At 63.0% G+C, this 19,009-nt stretch overlaps 3 protein-coding genes across 5 annotated transcripts; all 3 read right to left on the bottom strand.

The window, feature by feature from the left end:
• Window positions 1–5: 5 nt before the first annotated feature.
• On the bottom strand, window positions 6–7,346 carry TCIRG1 (T cell immune regulator 1, ATPase H+ transporting V0 subunit a3). Its single transcript, XM_065838907.2, has 19 exons — window positions 6,441–7,346; window positions 5,113–5,191; window positions 4,807–5,036; window positions 4,622–4,716; window positions 3,930–4,056; window positions 3,764–3,846; window positions 3,575–3,668; window positions 3,279–3,491; window positions 2,603–2,753; window positions 2,384–2,523; window positions 1,933–2,090; window positions 1,770–1,860; window positions 1,571–1,689; window positions 1,221–1,434; window positions 984–1,100; window positions 800–910; window positions 594–714; window positions 326–497; window positions 6–240 (listed from the first exon to the last, which is right to left on the bottom strand). The coding sequence occupies exons 1-19, from the start codon at window positions 6,555–6,557 to the stop codon at window positions 159–161; spliced, it is 2,514 nt and encodes an 837-aa protein (XP_065694979.1). The 5' UTR covers window positions 6,558–7,346; the 3' UTR covers window positions 6–158.
• An 868-nt stretch (window positions 7,347–8,214) lies between these two features.
• On the bottom strand, window positions 8,215–10,340 carry NDUFS8 (NADH:ubiquinone oxidoreductase core subunit S8). Of its 2 annotated transcripts, none has more exons than XM_065839034.2 (7): window positions 10,249–10,340; window positions 9,382–9,429; window positions 9,243–9,305; window positions 9,048–9,137; window positions 8,763–8,935; window positions 8,553–8,681; window positions 8,215–8,452 (listed from the first exon to the last, which is right to left on the bottom strand). In XM_065839034.2, exons 2-7 carry the CDS (start codon window positions 9,419–9,421, stop codon window positions 8,321–8,323), a joined length of 627 nt encoding a protein of 208 aa, XP_065695106.1. In that variant the 5' UTR covers window positions 9,422–9,429; window positions 10,249–10,340; the 3' UTR covers window positions 8,215–8,320. The 2 variants fall into 2 exon arrangements, with proteins under 2 accessions (XP_065695106.1, XP_065695105.1); XM_065839033.2 differs by having other exon boundaries at window positions 9,382–9,432; window positions 10,249–10,312.
• Window positions 10,341–10,897: 557 nt separating this feature from the next.
• On the bottom strand, window positions 10,898–18,703 carry ALDH3B1 (aldehyde dehydrogenase 3 family member B1). 2 transcript variants are annotated; one of them, XM_071808730.1, is made up of 11 exons: window positions 18,497–18,703; window positions 17,851–18,065; window positions 17,372–17,534; window positions 14,626–14,736; window positions 14,416–14,536; window positions 14,212–14,297; window positions 13,900–13,981; window positions 13,240–13,626; window positions 12,991–13,157; window positions 12,716–12,815; window positions 10,898–11,419 (listed from the first exon to the last, which is right to left on the bottom strand). In XM_071808730.1, the coding sequence occupies exons 1-11, from the start codon at window positions 18,632–18,634 to the stop codon at window positions 11,226–11,228; spliced, it is 1,764 nt and encodes a 587-aa protein (XP_071664831.1). In that variant the 5' UTR covers window positions 18,635–18,703; the 3' UTR covers window positions 10,898–11,225. The 2 variants fall into 2 exon arrangements, with proteins under 2 accessions (XP_071664831.1, XP_071664832.1); XM_071808731.1 differs by lacking the exons at window positions 17,372–17,534; window positions 17,851–18,065; window positions 18,497–18,703 and adding an exon at window positions 16,624–16,857.
• Window positions 18,704–19,009: the final 306 nt, after the last annotated feature.

Here is a 19,009-nt window from a genome sequence, read left to right as displayed (position 1 = left end):
ACAAACCCTGGGGACGGTTTTATTCGCTACCACAGAGGGGATGGGGACAATGCTACAGCAGGGAGGCTTGGGGGGACCCTGCCCCCCAGCACCCCCAGCAGGGTGGGGATTTCGGGTCCGGCCGCTGCTCTGACCCCCCCGGCATCCCCACGGTGCAGTTACTCCCCGGCGTGGGGCGCGAAGGCGAAGGGGCTCAGCTTGTACCCGGCGCCCACGTAAAACTTATTCTGGAATTCCACCCTGCCAAGGAGAGGGGCTGGTGAGGAACAGCTTTTTGGGGGGGGGGGCACGCCCTTGTCCCCGCGTCCCCCCCCGTCGGGCTCACCAGTGCAGGCGCAGGGCGTGCAGGAAGGCCGAGAGCCCCTCCATCACCAGCAGGATGGCCACGGTCAGCACGGCGAAGGCGGCGAAGACGGGGACCAGCACCACGCCGCCCACGTAGCGCAGCCCCACGAAGCCGTTACGCATCACCATGGTCCACAGCACCTCCGAGAGCTCTGCCGGGGGCACAGGGACGGGGACGGGGGGGTGAGGCTGTGCCCGGCCCCGGGGAGGGGGGCACGGGGGACATGGGGGACACGGGGGACACTCACGTGCGTGGGCCAGGCTGAGCGCCCAGAGCCGCAGGTAGGACGCGGTGTTGGAGACGCAGCCCAGGCAGTACTCGATGGTGTGGATCGCCTGGTGCATGAAGATCTCGGCGAAATCCCGATGCTGCGGGGATGGAGGGGACAAGGGACATCGGTGGGGGGCACAGCCACCCCCACCCCACCGCCCGCACCCTGCCGGTGCCCCTCACCTCGGCGTCACCGCTATGCCCCCCGCTCTCCACGTCCTCCTTGGTCGCGTTGACGGAGTTGCCGGATTCCTGCCCCTCCAGCAGCGGCTCCTGCTCCTCCACGGCCACCGGCTGCACAGGGACAGCGGTGACACCCCGCTGTGACACCCCCCACCTGACCTCCCAAACCATCACCCAGCCTTACCGCGGGATGTCCCGTCCTGGGCGCGCGCCGCCGGCAGCGCAGGTAGAGCGGTGTCCCCAGGAGCAGGACGGGCACCGACGCCAGCGCCAGCACCACCAGCACCGTCTGCACCGGCACCTGCACCAGAGTCCCCGAGCTGAGAACGGCCCCGCTCGTGACACAGAGGGGACACCGCGATGCTCCCAGCCTGGGCAAAGCGTCCCCACACAGGTGTCCCACATCTCCGGGGGTTCCTACCTGTCCCCGGTAGAGCGGGAGGTTGCCGGGGTTGGAGGTGAAGAGGAACATGTCGATGAAGTGGATGAGGATGCTGGGGGCCACCATGGAGTCGGCGGCGCTGAACGTCACCCACTTGTAGAAGATGAGGAAGACGAGGTAGCCGAAGAGCGCCAGGAGGAAAATCATCTCAGGCAGGAGCTCCAGCACCAGCCGGTGCCACTGCTGGAAGTGCCTGGGCAGGGGGACATCAGTCATGTCCCCACGTGTCCTGGGCTCCCACCCAGGTACAGAACTCACCCACCACACCCAAGTTCAGCCCCAGTCCCCTCAGTGTGACCGTGGGTGACAAGAGCCCATGGGGGACTCACACGTGGTTGAAGATCCCCAACATGACACCAAAGCCCATGTGCACGATGCCCAGCACCACGGACATCTTCATCTTGAAGGAGTTGAGGAAGTTGAGGTGGTTGGTGGCCAAGCTCCAGATCTGTGGTGGACAAAGAGGGTAAGACACTGGGTCACCCCAGCAAGGGTCTCACCCTGTCCAGTCCCCCACGGGACACTCACTGGGTCGATCCCGAAAGGATAGGGCCCTTGGAAGACGCCGGTGACGTTGGGGTCCAGGGTGAGGGACGGGTGGGTGGCGAGGTAGTCAGAGCTGTGGGCAGAGCGAGGGGGTCAGTGCAGGCAGGGACCTGGGGGGGTTCACAGGGGAGTCTGGGGGTCCCACCTCCAGGAGGAGCGGTTGGCCATGGTGGCCACGCTCCAGGCAGAGGGGAAGATGACGGTGGCTTTGCTGAAGCACTCGTTGTAGATGAAGCCGGTGTAGATGGAGAAGGCCCCCATGAGCAGGATGAGGTAGCGTCCCTCAAAGAACGTCTGCCAGATCTGGGAAGGGGGGAGAAATGTGGCTCCCACGTCCCACACCACCAACTCTGCCCCATATTGTTCCTGTCCCACACCACCAGGTCCATCCCACACCTCCAAGACCATCCCATGACTCCAAGACCATGCCACGATTCCAAGACCATGCCACGATTCCAAGACCATGCCACGATTCCAAGACCATGCCATGACTCCAAGACCATGCCATGGCCCCAACCCCATCCCACATCTGCAGCCCCACCCCATGCCCCAAATCACGTCCCACACCTCCAGCCTGCCCTCCCGTGTCCCCTCACCTCGTTGGTGGCCTGTCGCAGGCTGGGGCTGTTCTCGTACAGCACCATCCAGAGAGCAAAGAGGAACATGAGCAGCCCGTGCCCCACGTCCCCAAACATGACAGCAAAGATGAAGGGGAAGGTGATGATGGCGTAGGGCGCTGTGGGGACGCAGGGACCGTGTCACACGGGGTCCCCACGGCAGCCCAGGGCCGTGGTGGGGAGCGGGGGGGGCCTTACCGGGGTTCACCTCCTGGTAGCTGGCCACCCCATAGGCGTCCACGATGCTCTGGAAGCCGGCGGTGAACTTGTTGGTGCGGATGAGGGTGGGGGGGCTCTCGGAGGTGGGGACGCGCTGCACGAAGCACTCGACGCTCGAGCCACTCGTGTACTGTGGGGGGGCACCCGGCACTGAGCCACGCCAACCCCCATCGGCACCTGCCCCACCGCGGCAGGGGGCACGGGGACACCGGCTGACCTCTGGCATGAGGACAGGGGGACACCAAGCCACAGCTGGCATGGACACACCAAGGGAAGCCCAGCACCAGGACATGGGGACACCAAGTGAACCCCAGCACAGGGACACAGGGACACAGGGACACTGAGCAACCCCTGAAATGGGAACACCAAGCAAACTCCAGCATGAGGACATGGGGACACCAAGCAACCCCAGCATGAGGACATGGGGACACTGAGCAACCCCTGGCATAAGGACATGGGGACACCATGCAAACCCCAGCACAAGGATGTGGGGACACGAAGCAACTGCGGACATCAGGACACTAAGGAACCCCAGCACAGGGACATGGGGACACGAAGCAGCCCTGGACATGATGACACTGAGCAAGCCCAGCACAAGGACACGGGGACACCAAGATGCTCCTGGCATGAGGACGCGGGGACACCAACAACCCACCGATCCCTGGCGCAGGGCGTCCTGCACTTGGGTGAGGTCCCGCACGGGACACCAGACCTCGGCGATGAGACACTTCTCGGTGACATCGAAGCTGCACTGGTTGAGGACGAGGTAGATGGCCTTCATCTTCTGCACCTGCACCCGCCAGGTGGGCAGCGCCACCACCACCTTGTCCAGCACCTGCGCCAGGTACTGCTCCGTCTCCTCCAGCACCTGCGGGTGCCCCACAGCAGGTCAGGGACGGGCTGGGGGTCCCGGCGTGGCCCCCCCAGTCCCTGCGATGGTCCCCAGCTCACCACGCTGAGGTCCTGGATCTGGTTGACCAGCCCGGTCATGGTGTCCGCCCGGCTGGCCTCGCTCTCCGGGTAGGGGTAGACGTGGCAGTGGAAGCTGTGACAGACGGACAATGTCACGTCACGGGTGACAGGGGGGTTCAGAGCGGGTTTTGCTCAATAAAGCTCTACATGGTGGGGGCCACCACTCACCAGTCCGAGATCTTGCGGATCTTCTGCCCGATCTGCTCACCCCAGTAGGAGATGAGGAAGATGACCCAGGTGATGTCCTCGCCCTGGGGACAGCACAGCCTGTGTCACCCTGGCCGTCCTGGCCCCCCATTCCCCACCAGACCCCCCACCCTGGTGTCCCACTCACCGTGGCCGGGTCCTCCATGGGCTCGGGCATCTCCACGAAGCTGGCCACCAGGTAGCCACGGCACGCGCGCCACAGCAGCCGCTCGAAGGCGCTGACCCGCCACGGGTGAATGACACCGGCCACGAAGCTGTGGGGACGTGGTGGGGACACTGGGACGGGCACAGCTCCACTGCTGTCCCTGCCCCATGGCCAGGCCAGCACCCCATGGACCATCTCCAACCCTTACCCCACACCTTACCCACAATTCCTGCCCCATGGCTGTGTTGTTGCTCCATGGCTCACCTCCAGCTCGTGTACCACAGCCTTCCCAGTTACTCTATGGCCATGTCGCTGCCCCATGGGCCATCTCCAGCTGTTGTCCTACAGCCTTCCCAGTAACTCATGGCCCAGCTCCAACATTGTCCTACAGCCTTAGCCACAATTCCTGCCCCATGGCTCATTTCCAGCCCTTCCCCTACAGCCTCCCCAGTTGTCCCACGGCCAAGCCAGTGCCCCACGGCCCATCTCCAACCCTTCCCCTGCCCCATGGCCGTGTCATTGCCCCACGGCCTGCCTCCAACCCTTGTCCTACAGCTTCACCCACGATTCCTGCCCCATGGCCATGTCGCTGTCCCATAGTTCATCTCCAACCCCTACCTCACAGCCATGCCCATTGCCCCACGGCCACACCACTGCCCCACAGCCCCTCTCACTTGATCTTGCGGTCAAGATGCTGGTGCAGGGAAGGGTCGAGGATGGGCTCCCGCTCCGAGAGCGCCCGCGGCCGCACCGGGGAGCCCAGGGGAGCCTGCGGCGATGGGGAGCAAAGAGACCAGGCTGTTGGCGCAGAACGGGGGCGCGGGGCGACCCCCCCGTGCCGCCGCCCCCCGGGACCCACCGGCAGGCTGGTGAAGCGCTGTCCCTCGCGCAGGACGTGCAGGTAGCGGCGCAGGTCGCGCAGGCGGGCGCGCAGGGACGCGCGGTTGCCGCTGACCTCGCGCAGCTCCCGCGCCAGCTGCTCCGACTGCTCCTGCAGCCGCAGGGCCTCCCGCGCCAGCGGCGCCCGCGGGCTCCCGGCACACGGCCCCGGCGCCCGGCCCGCCGCACGCAGCTCCTGCTGCAGGAATGCTGCGGGAGACAGGCGGTCACCTTTGGGGAGCTCCGGGGCGGGGGACCCCCCGAGCAGCCCCCCAGCGGCGCTCACAGAAGGTTTTCTCCATCTCCTCGCAGCGCCGCACCTCGCCCACGAAGCGCCGCTGGAAGGCGCTGACCTTGGGGTTCAGCTGTTGAGGGGGACACGGTCACGGGACAGATGTGGTGGGATGCAGGGACAAGGAGAAACCCCCCCAGGCGGGCCAAGCACCCCCAAACTACAGCCCACAGAACGCACCCCAAGTCACCCGCACACACCCCTGCAACCCAAAGCCAGTTCCTTGCACCCATGGCACCCCAAATCACCCACACACACCCTCCTGCACCCATGGCACCCCAAATCACCCACACACATCTCCCTGCACCCATGGCACCCCAAATCACCCACACACATCTCCCTGCACCCATGGCACCCCAAATCACCCACACACATCTCCCTGCACCCATGGCACCCCAAATCCAGTCCCTTGCACCCAAGGCACCCCAAATCACCTCCACACATCCCCCTGCACCCATGGCACCCCAAACCCAGTCCATTGCACCCAAGGCACCCCAAATCACCCACACACATTCTCCTACACTCAAGGCACCAAAAACTACTCAAACCCAGTCCCTTGCACCCATAGTACCCCAAATCACCCACACACATCTCCCTGCACCCATGGCACCCCAAATCCAGTCCTTTGCACCCAAGGCACCCCAAATCACTTCCACACATCCCCCTGCACCCATGGCACCCCAAATCCAGTCCCTTGCACCCATAGCACCCCAAATCACCCACACACATCCCCCTGCACCCATGGCACCCCAAATCCAGTCCCTTGCACCCAAGGCACCCCAAATCACCCACACACATTCCCCTACACTCAAGGCACCCCAAACTACCCAAACCCAGTACGTTGCACCCATGGCACCCCAAACCAGCTGCCTCCACCCCCTGCACCCAGCTCCCCACAGCACCCCAAACCACTCACACCCACCCCTTGCACCCCAACACATCAACCCCAACCCCACTGCACCCTCCACACCCAAACCCATCTGTACCGAACCCCTGCACCCACTGCACCCCAAACCACCCATCCCAAACCCCCGGCACCCACAGCACCACATCCCACCCAGATCAACCCCCCTGCACCCATGGCACCCCAAAACCACCCACTCCAAAACCCCCTGCACCCAGGACACCCAAATCCACCCCCCTGCACGCAGTGCACCCCAAACCACCCATCCAAAATCCAATGCACCCACAAGCACCCCATCCCACCCAGACCAACTCCCCTGCACTCAAACCACCCCCATTGCACCCCGGGCACACCAAGCCACCTGCACCCACCCCTTGCACCCAGGGCACCCCAAACCAGCCCCCCGGCCCCTACGTACATCCCTGAACTCCAGCAGCCCCCGCTCGCCCAGCTCGCTGACGCAGCTGTAGGCCGAGGCGGACTGGAGGAAGAGCTGGGCCAGGCAAACCTCCTCGCTGCGGAACAGGGACCCCATGGTGCCCCCGGGACCCCCCTCCCGCCCGGGCTGCAGAGGCACAAGGGCACCGGCCTGGGGGGAGCAGAGGGTGAAGGCTGGGGGGGGGGTCAAGGTCAGGGGTGGCAGGAGGGCTGGGGGGCTCCCTGGGGGTCTGGTTTGGGGGTCACCCCAGGGGTCCGGCTGCAGGTCCTGGGGGTCTGGTTGGGGCTTCTGGGGACCTGGTTTGGGAGGGGTCACCCAGGGGGTCTGGGGCTCACCCTGAGGGTCTGCCTGGGGGTCACCCCAAGGGTCTGGGTGTCTGACTGGGGGGTTCTGGGGATCCAGATGGGGTTCTGAGGGGTCTGGGTGGGGGTCAGCCCAGGGGTCTGGCTGGGGGTCCTGAGGGTCTGTCTGAGGTTCTGGGGGGGTCTGGATGGGGTCCCAGGGATCTGATTGGTGGTCCCGGGGCTCTGGCTGGGGGTTTGGGGTCTGACTGGTGGTCACCCCGGGAGTCTGGATGGGGTCCCGGTGCGCTGGTTGGGGATCCCGGGGGTCTGCCTGTGGGTCCGGAGCTCTGCCTGGGGTCCCGGGGGTCTGTCTGGAGTCCGGAGGTCTGTCTGGGGTCCTAGGGCTCTGTTTGGGGTCCCGGGGCTCTGTCTGGGAGTCCGGAGCTCTGTCTGGGGTCCCGGAGCTCTGTCTGCGGTCCCGGGAGCCGCAGCGGCAGAGCGGGGTGAGCCGGGGTGTCCCCGCAGCCGTGCCCGGGGGAAGCGCCCGTGCCCGTCCCCAGCCCCACGCGGCTCTTCCCAGCACCGGGCTTGCAAAATACTTTCCACCCCCCTTCCCCCCCCACCTCCCGCCCCATCCCCTCCCCGCCCCGCTCAGCTGCATCTGACTCAGCGCCACCGCATCCCCCGGCACCGGCCGCCCCCCCGGGCCCGGCGGGGCCGCGCTGCCCCGAGCCGCCGCGGGCGCTGCCCGGCGGGAGCGCAGCCGCCGCCCGCCCGTACCGGGAGCGCGGGGCCGATCGCGCTCGGCACTTCCTCTTCCCCAGGAAGGGCCCGGCAGCGGGGAGGGACCGGCCCGCCCGGCCCCCCCACCGGGGCTACCGGGGCAACCGGGGCAACCGGGACCGGCTGCCCCGACCGGAGCGACCGGGACCGGCCCGCCCGCTCCCCCCGATCGGAGCGACCCGGATCGCCGCTCCCCGGGATGCCCCGTTCCCCGGGCACACGGGGCCGGGAGCAACCCGCCCCCCCCGACCCGGAGGAAACGCGGGATCCCCCAGCACCGGGACCGCGGGAATAGAATGGAAAACCCCGCCGGTACCACTGGGACCCCCCGTGGCTGCTCCGGGGAGCTGGAAGGTGGGAATGACCCCCCGCCAAGCCCCAGAGCCGACCACAGGCAGGAGAATCCTCCCCCTGGGAGAGGGGCAGGGCCTCCCAAAACCCTTTAAATCCCCCCAAACCCTTTAAATCCCCCCCCTCACCACCACCCCTTGGTCCCTGCCTGCACCCCCACCCTCCACATCCCACATTCCTGTGCCCCCACCCCAACCTGGGTGACAGCACCCACAGGACCCCTGTCCCCCTCCCCAAATTGCAACCATGCACTCCCAGGCTGTACCTGCCCTGGGGGGCGGTTAACCCCTCCCCTGCCCCAGTGTTGGAAAGGAACACACAGAAAAAGCCAGAGCTCCGGGTTAGGAAGGGGCCGGTGCCCCCAGCACGGTTAAGGGGGTGCAGAAACCCCCCAGACCCTTTATTAGGGGAGTGGGGAGGGGCGGTGGGGACACCCGGCTGTCACCGGTACAGGTAATCGGCCTGGATGTTGGCCGCAATCTCGGCCTCCCACTTGTCGCCGTTATTGAGCAGCTTCTCCTTGTTGTAGAGCAGCTCCTCGTGCGTCTCCGTCGAGAACTCGAAGTTGGGACCCTGCCAGGATGCGAGACGTTCCCTCAGGGCTCACCAGACCCCCCAGCCCCCAAGCAGGGGGTCTCGCTGCCTCACGGGCTCTGTGTCCCCCCCAGGTCACCTCCACGATGGCATCCACGGGACAAGCCTCCTGGCAGAACCCGCAGTAGATGCACTTGGTCATGTCGATGTCGTAGCGGGTGGTGCGGCGGCTGCCGTCGGCGCGGGGCTCGGCCTCGATGGTGATGGCCTGCACGGGGGGGACACAGCGGGGGACACTTCAGCTCCCCCGGGGGCGGCAAGAGGAGGAGGAGGGGGGAGGAAGGCCGACCTGCGCGGGGCAGACGGCCTCGCAGAGCTTGCAGGCGATGCACCTCTCCTCCCCGGACGGGTAGCGGCGCAGCGCGTGCTCCCCACGGAACCGCGGGCTCAGCGGCCCCTTCTCAAACGGGTAGTTGATGGTGGCCGGTTCACGGAAAAGGTAACTCAGCGTCATGGCCAGGCCTGACGGAAAGAGAGGGGGGGTGACAACACGTTCGCGGAGGCTGGCACCCCGCAGATGGGACAGGGAGGCCAAGAGGGGTTTGTTCTGCACCAAAGCGGCTCCGGGACTCACCGCGGAAGAGCTCAGTCCACAGCAGGGTCTGTGCAGCGCGGTCGGTGATGGAGCGCATGTCCATGGGCGCCTCCTGGACGTTGACGTACTCTGCGGGGACAGGGGACGCTGTGCCCACCCCATGGAGACAGGGGAAGGTGTCCCCACCCCACAGGGATGGAGGAAAAGGGATGAGCACACCAGGTCCCTACTCACTGTAGCATTCTCTGGGGACGGTGGTGCTGAGGGGACGCAGGTGACCCAGGGGGGCTGGCGGGGCTGTGGGGAGACAGAGGGGTCAGGTGGGGTCTTGGGGGGCAGAGGGGGCTGCGGAGGTGCCTGGTGTGGCTCTCACCTGCATGGGCAGCCCGGTACAGCAAACGCAGCGCTGCCATGGCCGGTCCTGCTGTGGCAGAGGGGACCGACCTGTCACTCTGCCAGCCCTCGGGTGTGGGGACAGCAGGCAGCTGGGGGGCCCTGGGACCCCCCTACTTCCCACAGGGGACCCAGGCATCCTGACCCCCAACCCTCCACGAGGAGAGGCCCAGACCCCCCAGGACTCCCCCACCCACAAGGGACCCAGGGATTTTATCCCCCCATCTCCCACAAAGGACCCAGGTGCCCTGACACCCCCCCAAGGGACCCAAGTGTTCCCCCCACCTCTCCCAAGGGACCCAGGTGTCCTGACACCCCCAAGTAAGGAACACAGGTGTGTCCCCCACCGCTCCAAGCGACCCAAGTGTCCTGACACCCCCCTCAAGGGACCCAGGTGTCCTCCCCCACCCCAACAGGGGTCCCATGTGTCCTGTTCCCACCCACCAAAGGGACCCAGGTGTCTTGTCCCCCCACCACCTCCATAAAGGGACCCAAGTGTCCAACCCCCTACAAACCGCAGCCAGGTGTCCTGGTCTCCCCTTTCCCACATTGGACCCAAGTGTCCCCTCTCAAGGGATCCTGGCACCCTGGTCGCCAAGGGACCCAGGCGGCCTCCCCAACCCCAGGGGACGCCCCAAGGCCCCCTGACCGGTCCGAACCCCCCGCTCCCCAAAGGCCTCAGGCGCCCCGTGTGTGTCCCCGGGGGGGTCCCAGGCATCCGGGCCGCCTCCTCTCCCCCACGAGGGGTCTGGGGACCACGACGAGCCACCATGGGCCACCACAGCCCCCGGGTGACCCGAACAACCCCTCCCCGGGCCCGCCCCGGGGCCGCGGCCGCCCCGCTCACCTCCCCCAAGGACCCGGGCGTCCTGACCGGCCCCGCCCCCGGAGCGCACTGCGCAGGCGCGAACGGCAGCGGCGCAGGTGCAGAGCGGCGCCGGCGTCACGGGACAGGGAGAGGGCGGGGCGTTGAGCTGGGGGCGGAGTCTCGCTGGGGAGGGCGGGGCAGGCAGCGCCAGGCTCGCTTCCCATTGGCCAGGAGCCGCTGGGGGCGGGAAGCTGGGCGGAACTTCGCTGAGTGGGCGGGGCGGCAGAGGCGGAGGCGGCGGGCGCGGGTTCGGAACTGTAGCCGGGGAGCATGGCTGGCCCTGGGGAGCGAACCGCAGGTTCCCTCGCTGCAGCTAACGGGGTTCCGGCCAGCAGCCCGGCACCCTGCTGAGCTCCGGGGCGGGCAGTTGTCCCGGTCCCCTGCAGCCACCTCCTGCCCTGCCCCTTGTGTGTCACCACTGGCTTCGCTCCAGCCCAAAACTCACCCCAAATTCAGCCCGGGGCACCACGTTGCCACCAGGCACGGGGTGACGGAGGTGGACGTGATCCTAAGGGGGTGGCTGAGGGTGACAGTGTGAGGGAAGGGGACACTGGGGGTGTGGGCACCCACCCCCCGAGGTCTGGACCCCCCAAAACGGGGTGACGGAGGCAAAGCCAGGCAGGAGAGCTCCATGCAAAGGCTTTACTACAAGCAGGTTACGCGGAGGAGAAAGTGACAGCCGGCACCAAGGAGAGAGAACAAAGCTCATCCAGAAGAAATCTAACGAGAGACGAGGCTACTGCTGGGCCTGGGCTGCTCCTCTGAGAGAAAAATAACTTTTGGCCCTTCCAGATGTGTCCTGACAAAGGGTCCAGAGCAGGAGGAGCAGGCGTGGAGGAGACGTCCTTCCAAATCAAGACCCAACGCGGTCGGGTTCCTTCCAGCTCAGGAAACAAGGGAACAGGGTGGATTTTGGTCCCCAGGGGTCCCAGTCCCCGCGTAGTCAGTGAGCAGGCTCAGAGCAGGGTGCACATGCCCTTGCGCTTGATCTCCAGGGCGGCCGTCATCAGCCCCTGCTTCTGCGGGGTGTACGGGGGGTAGCGCAGCGAGTTGAGGGTCTCCAGGCCCATGTTGCGGTGCAGGCAGCCGCGCTGGTGTGTGAAGGTGTCGAAGGTGAATTTCCCGTGGTATTTCCCCAAACCGCTGTTTCCTGCAGGGCACAGCACGGGTGTGAACTCGCTGCGGGACTCTGCTCCTCATCAACACCGCAAAATAAACTTTTCTATGGGGTTTTTTCATGCAAACGCTCCTGCTGCGGGGTAATGTGGATCTGGTGGAGGAGCTCTCACCCTTCCCCGTGTCCTTTCCAGCTCTATGTCCAGCAAATCCTTTCACTGCTCACCTGCTCCGAGCCCTGAGTGCACCATTTTTACATTATCTACATCAGCTTTGCTGCACCTACAAGGCTCAATTTCCCTTTTTAACCTCAATGGTGCTCTACCATATCCCTTAGCAGTTCCCAGCGTGGCCCCTACAAAGCTCAGCGTCTTCCTGGAGCTCCTAAAATTACGGAGCCACATTGGTAACACGGGTTCTTGTGACTCCCGAGGTGGCACATGGCGGTTAATAGCTCGGTGACTTCACATCCGAGCTACCGCGGAAGCTCTGGCAAATTCCATCTCACCACGATGACTTGACCTTCACCTGACCGGGGCTGCTATAAAACAGCTTCACCTGATAATTTGAGGCGGTTTGTCTGCATCATTTCCATAAAGATAAGTTACAGGATGGGAACCACGAGGAATTGTTCCCTGAGCCACAGTCAGGTGAGGAATAAATTGCGCTTTGCTGTTGCAGTGCCTGTCCCATTATGTCTGAATCAGCGCTCAGCCCCGAAAGAGATGCTGAGCACGTGCAGCATAAAACCAAGATATTTTTCCACAGAGAATATTCTGGGAAAGACACAAGGAGATTGGGAAAGTATTTGGGGGAAATATCATCAGAGGTTTCCTGTATTTGTGTGCTCTTCCCTGCAAAATGCTAAGACCAGAGCCTGGGGCTGCGCAGACCTTGCTTTTCACTTGAGAAAACAGTATTTTTTGCTCTTGGAGAGCAGAAACTCTTAGTTTTCGCCCAGGAGGATCTCCAAGTAACCATGAGCAGGTTCTCCACATATTTTTAAGTGTTTTGCTCCTACTATTTAATTCTAAAAAGCAGAATGAATGTACAACCTGCTCCTACCCAGCACCATGAGGAGGAACCTCCCCTGCCCAAGTGGGACAAGGCATCGGATGAGTGAGGGACAGACCAAAGGGAGCAGCGCTGGACGAGCTCCTGGGCAAAGCTCAGCCAGGCAGGAGCCCAACCCTGGCACAAAATTCACCAACGGTGCTCAGAAATACCAGGGAAATCACCAAGTGGCACAGATTTCCCTACCTTTTATATGAAATATTTGCAGGGAACACTGTGGCCAGGGACGGGGCAGGTTTGGGGGATTTGGACCTACCGATCCCACCGAAAGGCAGAGAGCTCAGCGTGACGTGCATCAGGGTGTCGTTGCCGCAGAAGCCGCCACTGCTCGTCCGCTCCAGGACCTGGTTCACCACCTGCGAGGGAAGCAGAGGAAGTGGATGTGGGTCTCACGGCCTGACTCTTGTCAAACGTCACCCAACTGACCCGTCACCCGACTGAAAAGACCCTTCCAGAGCGTTCCGTGGGGTGTTGGTGAGGGGGGCACCAACCTCACTGCCCCATTTCCCTGTCCCCGCTCGCGTCCCTCACCTTGCAGTCACAGGAGAAGGCGTAGATGGCCAACGGCCGCGGCCGCGCGTTGATGAAGTCGATGGCTTCGTCCATGTTGGCCACAACGACGATGGGCAGGATGGGCCCGAAAATCTCCTCCTGCATGGCAGGGTCGGACGGCAGCACGTCCGCCAGCACCGTGGGGGCTGCGGGGAACGGTTACAGTGACAAACCACCCGCTGCACAGGCACAGGCCATCCCACTAACCCCCGAAACCCACGTCCTCACCGATGTAACGCTCCTTCTCATCCGTCTGCCCCCCAATGGCCACGCGCCCGCTGCACAGCAGCGCCTGGATGCGGCGGAACTGCTTGTCCCCCACGATGCGGCCGAAATCGGGGGATTCCTTGGGGTTGGAGCCGAAAAACTCCACGATGGCCGCACGCAGGGCGGGCATCAGCTTCTCCTGCATCTCCAGGGTGCAGAGCAGGTAGTCGGGGGCCAGGCACGTCTGCCCCGCGTTGAAGAAGCGGCCCCAGGCCACCCGCCGGGCCACATTCTGCACGTCGCAGGTGTCGGACACGTAGCAGGGGTTCTTGCCCCCCAGTTCCAGCGTCACCGGCGTCAGGTGCTTGGCGGCGGCTTCCATGATGATCCGTCCCACGGTGGCACTGCCTGTGGGCCAGGAGAAGACGCGTCACAGGGAGAATCCCACCATGGGACGTGGCACTCTGGGGAGCCACCATACCCACAGATACATCCCAGATCCTCCAAAAGATCCCGACAGCAAGTCCCCAACCCAAGGTCTGTGTTCTCAGAGGGCACGGAAAGGGTTCTGCTTGTGGGCAGGCTGCCCTGTGTCACACCTTGGGCAGGGTAAGTCACAGCAGGGTGACAAGAGGGGATCCCACCTCCTCATGGCACAAAACCCAGGCCCACAGGACGTACCGGTGAAGAAGATGTAATCAAACTTGTTCTCCAGCAGCTTAGTGGTCTCCTCCACGCCGGCGGTCACCACGGCAAAGCAGTCCTGCAATGTAAGAGTCCCCCAGTGTCACCATTTGCCCCAGGTCACTCTGTCCCTGTCCCCACCAACAGCATCCTGGGCTGCCGGACATGTGGACAGCAGCTGAGCATGGAGGAAGGACGGACAATGGCACCTGGGACGAGGGATGGTGTGACACCGGTGTGTGTGGGACAGGGTTGGGAACACCGTGGCCCTGGGACAGAGAAAGGACAAGGACAGGGAGAGCTTCTTACACTGTCCAGGTAGCAGGGCAGCGTTTCGGCAACAAGTTTCTCAGTGTTCTTGGCGATCTCCGAGGGTTTAATGATGACACAGTTACCTGGGGGGAGACAGACAGGACATCAGAGCAGTGACATGGGGACAGCCAGCCCTTCTGGCACCCCAGCATAGGGACAAAGTGCCTTGGGCACTGGGGACAAAGGACAGGTTTGGCTCACCAGCCGCGATGGCCCCGATGAGGGGCACCAGGAAGAGGTGGATGGGGTAGTTCCAGGGTGCGATGATGAGTACGACCCCGTACGGGTCCTTGCGGATGAAGGCCGAGTCCAGCTGTGTCACCTGCGAGAAAGGCCACCATCTCAGTGACGTCACCAGCAATTCCCCCCTGCCTTGTTCCCCCCCAGCTCAGCCCAGAGCTTCTCCCTTACCAGGTTCTTGTCCACGCGCTCGTCCTTCATCCAGCAGCACAAGTTGTTCAGGGTGTCGTGGAGCTCGTTCTTGCACAGGAGGATCTCGGTGAAATAAGCCTCGGTGGACGGCTGGGGACAGAAGTCACATAAACATCGTCCCCACCCCGACCCCCATCTGCAGGGGACATCTCCCCTCTCCTCTGCCCATGCAGGGCAGGAGAAGTTATTAACTAAAAAATTACAAAGTAGAAGTTGCTCTCACCTCCCGCAACTCCCAGGGAGTATCAGAGTCTCGGAAATTTTATGAAAACAGGTATTTGGCCAGAGGAAAAAAACAATATTGAACATCAGGGATGGGACTAGATGAGCTTTGAGGGTCCCTTCCAACCCAAACTATTCTAATTCTATAATTCTATGATCTTCACAATATTTAACAGCTCTTGAGCTCAATATCTGCAAACTGCTCCCCTGGTAACAGCGCCCTGAGCCCAGGGGACACCGACCAGTGTCACCGGAGCTCCAGAGGAGCTGGTACCAGTGCCAGAGCCACTGAGCTGCACTGGGACAGTGCTCTTGCGTTTGTGTCCCCACCACCTGGGGACGTGAGCTGGTAGCAAAGCCCTGAGCTCCCTCCCACAGCTCGTGCACGAAAGCTGAAGTTAGGACCTTGCTTTGTTCCAAGAGAAATGGGAAGAAGAACAAATGCTTAATTAAACACCTCGTGATGGAGCTCAGCGGAACCAGCCTCCCGGTCCAGACAGAACCCACCGCAGCGCCGGGGCCTGGGCAGGTTGGGTGAGACAACCCCAGTCAGGGAATTAAACAAACCCGACAGGTTTCTCCACGATAAACTGTCCCAACAATGCAAGGACTAAACAGACAGTGACTGAGAAGCGGTGGTGGGACATCAGAGCCGGGATCAAGGTATCATCTGCAGGCGGTGCATCTCTCTGCTGCATAACCACAGCCATGAATCACAGGCTCAGCAAAACATTTTGGGTGGAAAAGCCCCTCAAGATTATTGAGTCCAAGCATTCCCCCACCTCTGGCACTACCCCATGTCCTGAGAACCTCATGTCCGTCTGTTCAACCCCCCAGGGATGGTGACTCCAGCACTGCCCTGGGCAGCCTGTTCCAATGCCCCACAGCCCTTTGGGGGAGAAATTGTTCCCCAGATCCAACCTCAACCTCCCCTGGTGCAACTTGAGGCCGTTTCCTCTCATCTCTTGTTCCTGGGGAGCAGAGCCCGAGCCCCCCTGGCTCCAAGCTCCTTTCAGGCAGTTCAGAGATCAGAAGGTCTCCCCGCAGCTCCTGTTCTCCAGCTGAACCCCCAGGTCCCTCAGCCGCTCCCATCACACTTGGGCTCTAAAGTGGCTCCGGCACTGTGAAGCTGCCTTTGCAAAGCCCAGTGGTTGCAAAAACCCTCTACTCTGACATCCTTTGGACTCCTCCAACCCAAAACCATCCCTGGGTGGGAGCCATCCCCCATCACTGCAGCAAAACATCACTTTGGGCCTGGAGATTCTGGTTGCTGACTCCCAGGTGGCAGCTTCTCATGTTCTACAACCAAGCCCCACTCCGGAGACCTTCAGGTCCCTAACGCCTGGACACATCACTGCCAGAGCAAGCTGCTCCTCGACATGAGGACACGTCCAATGTCTGGTGAAGCAACGGAGCTGCTTTCAGTCCAGGATGACAGTTGCATCATGAGGAGGATGATGAAATTACTGATGAAGACGAGCCATTAAGGGTTTTGACGGCACACAAAGGCTGGAAGGTGGGACATTAAGTCTGATGTCATCCCAGTTCCTCCAGAGAGGAACCGGCATCGCTGGAGATGATGTGCAACCTCGGTACGTAACACCGGATGAACTGCCCATCGAGCTATGAAGCCCCGACTGCATAACAATCTTATTACTAGACAACCGGCTCTAATTACCTACAATTAACAGACATGAAGGACGCACTTGGAGCACTGATGCCTATCAAGGCCTGGCTGAAGGAGAAGGCGCTCACCTCAAACAAACAAGGCAATTACTAGCCTGGGAAGATGTCAGGACACGGCTGATGCGCTGATACACCCACGGACACAAGTCCTTTGGCTCTGAGCGCTTCCACTACCAGATAAAACCAGTTATGTGGCACCAGGACATGCCAGCTCTCCAAAAACGATTCCTGATGCCACCTGACCAAAGCGCGGCCTGTTGGGTTGTGGCACACGGTAGAGAGGGAGAAAAAGCGGGAGAAAAGGGTCCTGAAGCAAAATAAGGAGAAAGAAGAAAGGAGGAAGAAGGAAGAAGGGGAAGGGGAAGGAGGAAAAAAAAGAGAAAAAGACAGCTAAACATGGTGAGGACGCTCCTGCTTCCTCAACAGACCACCCAGGGGCTCCTGACATGCCACAACACCCAGAGTCACATCCAGGTCCCCAGCTGTGTCACCACCTCAGCCCTGAGCAGCCCCGAGAGGAATGTGCAAAGCGAGCAGGTTGCACAATGCCAGTAAATCCCCAGTGTGACCGGGCTGGCGAGGAGCACCCCAGGGCTGTCACCCTCTGCGGAGGTCCCGTGAAGCCACCGGGGAGTTGATGCATAGGGTGGATGTGGCAGGTGACACTTGGTGACAAGTTCCCACCTTGCAGGGGCCAACAGGAGCTTTGCTCCATTTAAGGGCACTGGGGACGGGGTTGGTGGCACCCAGGAGGGTGCAAGACCCAGACAAGGGGGTCTGCAGAGCTCCAAAAATGTGACCTGGCCCTGCCTCTCACCTTGCCCATGTCCAAGGCGGTGGCCTCCAGGATCTCCTGCTTCTTCTCATCCAGGAAGCGTCCCAGGGCCTCCAGCTGGGCCGTGCGATACTCCAAGGGCCGCGTCTTCCCCGAGAGCCAGGCTGCCCGCAGGTGGCTCACCAGCCCCGCATAGGGGTTCTCGCTGCGGGGACGGGGACATCAGAGGGATCCCAGCCCAGACCCAGCCTCTCACACTCCCAGTGATGATGCAGAGGAGCTCCATGTCACCCCAGCCTAGTGTCACCCCAGCCCAGCGTCAAACTGGAGTCCCAGAGTCCCTGGGGACACCTGGGTCTTCCCCTTGCTGCTGGGAACAAAGGGTCCTGTCTTCTACATGCCACCGTTCCTGCCTGTCCCTTGTCCCCTCCCTTGGGCCGCAATGCTTGATGGTGCCCCATGGACCTCCAAACTTGTCCCCCACCCAAGCACCCCATCTCCCTTCCGCCCCACACTCTCACCTGCTGGCACTGCCGCTCGCCGGCCCCTTCCCGCTGCCTGTACCGTCTGCGCTGCCTGTGCTGCCCGCACTGCCACTGGCGCCTTTCCCAGCATCGCTGCCCACAAGGCTGCACTGGCTGTAGCACATGGGCGGCAGCCCGGAGGGCTCGAGGGACTGGTACATGCTGAGCTGTGCGTAGGAGCTGCCGGTCCTGCGGAGAACGTGGTGGCCCTGCTGAAAGACACGGGGCGGTGGATGATGGAGCTGGAAGCGCTGGAGATGCCAGGGCTCCATCCCAAGAGGTGTCACCCCAGAGCAGAACATCCGTCCGCGAGCCCACGGTGTCTTTGAGTGGTGGTTGGGAGCTCCGGGCTGTCCCGGACGGGGGTGACTCAGCCCCGGTGCAGTTGCCCCAGGCACTGGTGCGCCCGGAGGGGGATGCTTGGGATTCCCGGAACTGACACCAGTCCCTGGCCGTGGGGCAGCATCCCAGGGTCACCCCTGGAGTCCCCAAGGACCATGGTGTAGGGCAGCATCCCAGTCTGATCCCAGGGATCCCTTCCTCGAGGGAACCTCGCCACGGGGTGCCCAGTGCCCCACAGCCTCCTCCTGCGTGGGGCTGGCAGAGTGTGGCCGTGAGGACAAGTCTGGTCGCTGGGACCTACCTGTGGGGCTGAGAAGTGGCGAGAGGAGTGCGAGGCCCAGCTGCTGCTGCTGAGGGTCAGGGTGTCCCTCCTAAATGTTGTGGGGCTGGTGGCCGTGCCCCATGGGCAGGGGCGGGCAGAAGCCTGTCCCGCCTCCATGGGGCTGGCAGTGGGGACACAGTCTGGAATGGAACCTCCCCCATGAGTCGGTGGCACCTGGGACCTCCCACAGCCACCAAACCACCACCATGAACCCTGACCCACAGGGACACCCAGACACCCCTCACCCTGTCCCCAGGGCCACCCTGACCCATAGGGACACCCGCACATCCCTCACCCCGTCCCCAGGGCCACGCTGATCCATAGAGAACCCCACATACGTCCCTCACCCTGTCCCCAGGGCCACCCTGACCCATAGGGATCCCACAGACACCCTCAAGTCACCCCCCCACCCACTGGCATCAGTTCCTCTGGCACTGCAGCCCTCGCCAGCTCCCCAAACTCTGGCTTCCCTGGCCGGTTCTAATTACCCCC

Source organism: Patagioenas fasciata, chromosome 5 (assembly GCF_037038585.1).
Source record: "Patagioenas fasciata isolate bPatFas1 chromosome 5, bPatFas1.hap1, whole genome shotgun sequence".
NCBI classification, from domain to species: domain Eukaryota; kingdom Metazoa; phylum Chordata; class Aves; order Columbiformes; family Columbidae; genus Patagioenas; species Patagioenas fasciata.
This window is presented reverse-complemented; position numbering and strand designations above follow the sequence as displayed.

What these genes read in the sequence shown, in the direction of transcription:
- TCIRG1 (XM_065838907.2), bottom strand. Translation starts at nt 6,557, where the DNA reads ATGGGGTCCCTGTTCCGCAGCGAGGAGGTTTGCCTGGCCCAGCTCTTC. An exon ending in ACGCCCTGCGCCAGGGATCG is followed by an intron (nt 2,754 to 3,278) that starts GTGGGTTGTTGG and finishes GCCCCCCCACAG; the next exon opens with TACACGAGTGGCTCGAGCGT. An exon ending in ATCCTTTCGGGATCGACCCA is followed by an intron (nt 1,690 to 1,769) that starts GTGAGTGTCCCG and finishes TGTCCACCACAG; the next exon opens with ATCTGGAGCTTGGCCACCAA.
- NDUFS8 (XM_065839034.2), bottom strand. Translation starts at nt 9,421, where the DNA reads ATGGCAGCGCTGCGTTTGCTGTACCGGGCTGCCCATGCAG. An exon ending in GTACCGGGCTGCCCATGCAG is followed by an intron (nt 9,306 to 9,381) that starts GTGAGAGCCACA and finishes GTCTCCCCACAG; the next exon opens with CCCCGCCAGCCCCCCTGGGT. An exon ending in AGGCCGTCTGCCCCGCGCAG is followed by an intron (nt 8,682 to 8,762) that starts GTCGGCCTTCCT and finishes CCCCCCGTGCAG; the next exon opens with GCCATCACCATCGAGGCCGA.
- ALDH3B1 (XM_071808730.1), bottom strand. Translation starts at nt 18,634, where the DNA reads ATGGAGGCGGGACAGGCTTCTGCCCGCCCCTGCCCATGGGGCACGGCC. An exon ending in TGAGAAGGAGCGTTACATCG is followed by an intron (nt 13,158 to 13,239) that starts GTGAGGACGTGG and finishes CGTTCCCCGCAG; the next exon opens with CCCCCACGGTGCTGGCGGAC. An exon ending in TCTGCCTTTCGGTGGGATCG is followed by an intron (nt 11,420 to 12,715) that starts GTAGGTCCAAAT and finishes TGTGCCCTGCAG; the next exon opens with GAAACAGCGGTTTGGGGAAA.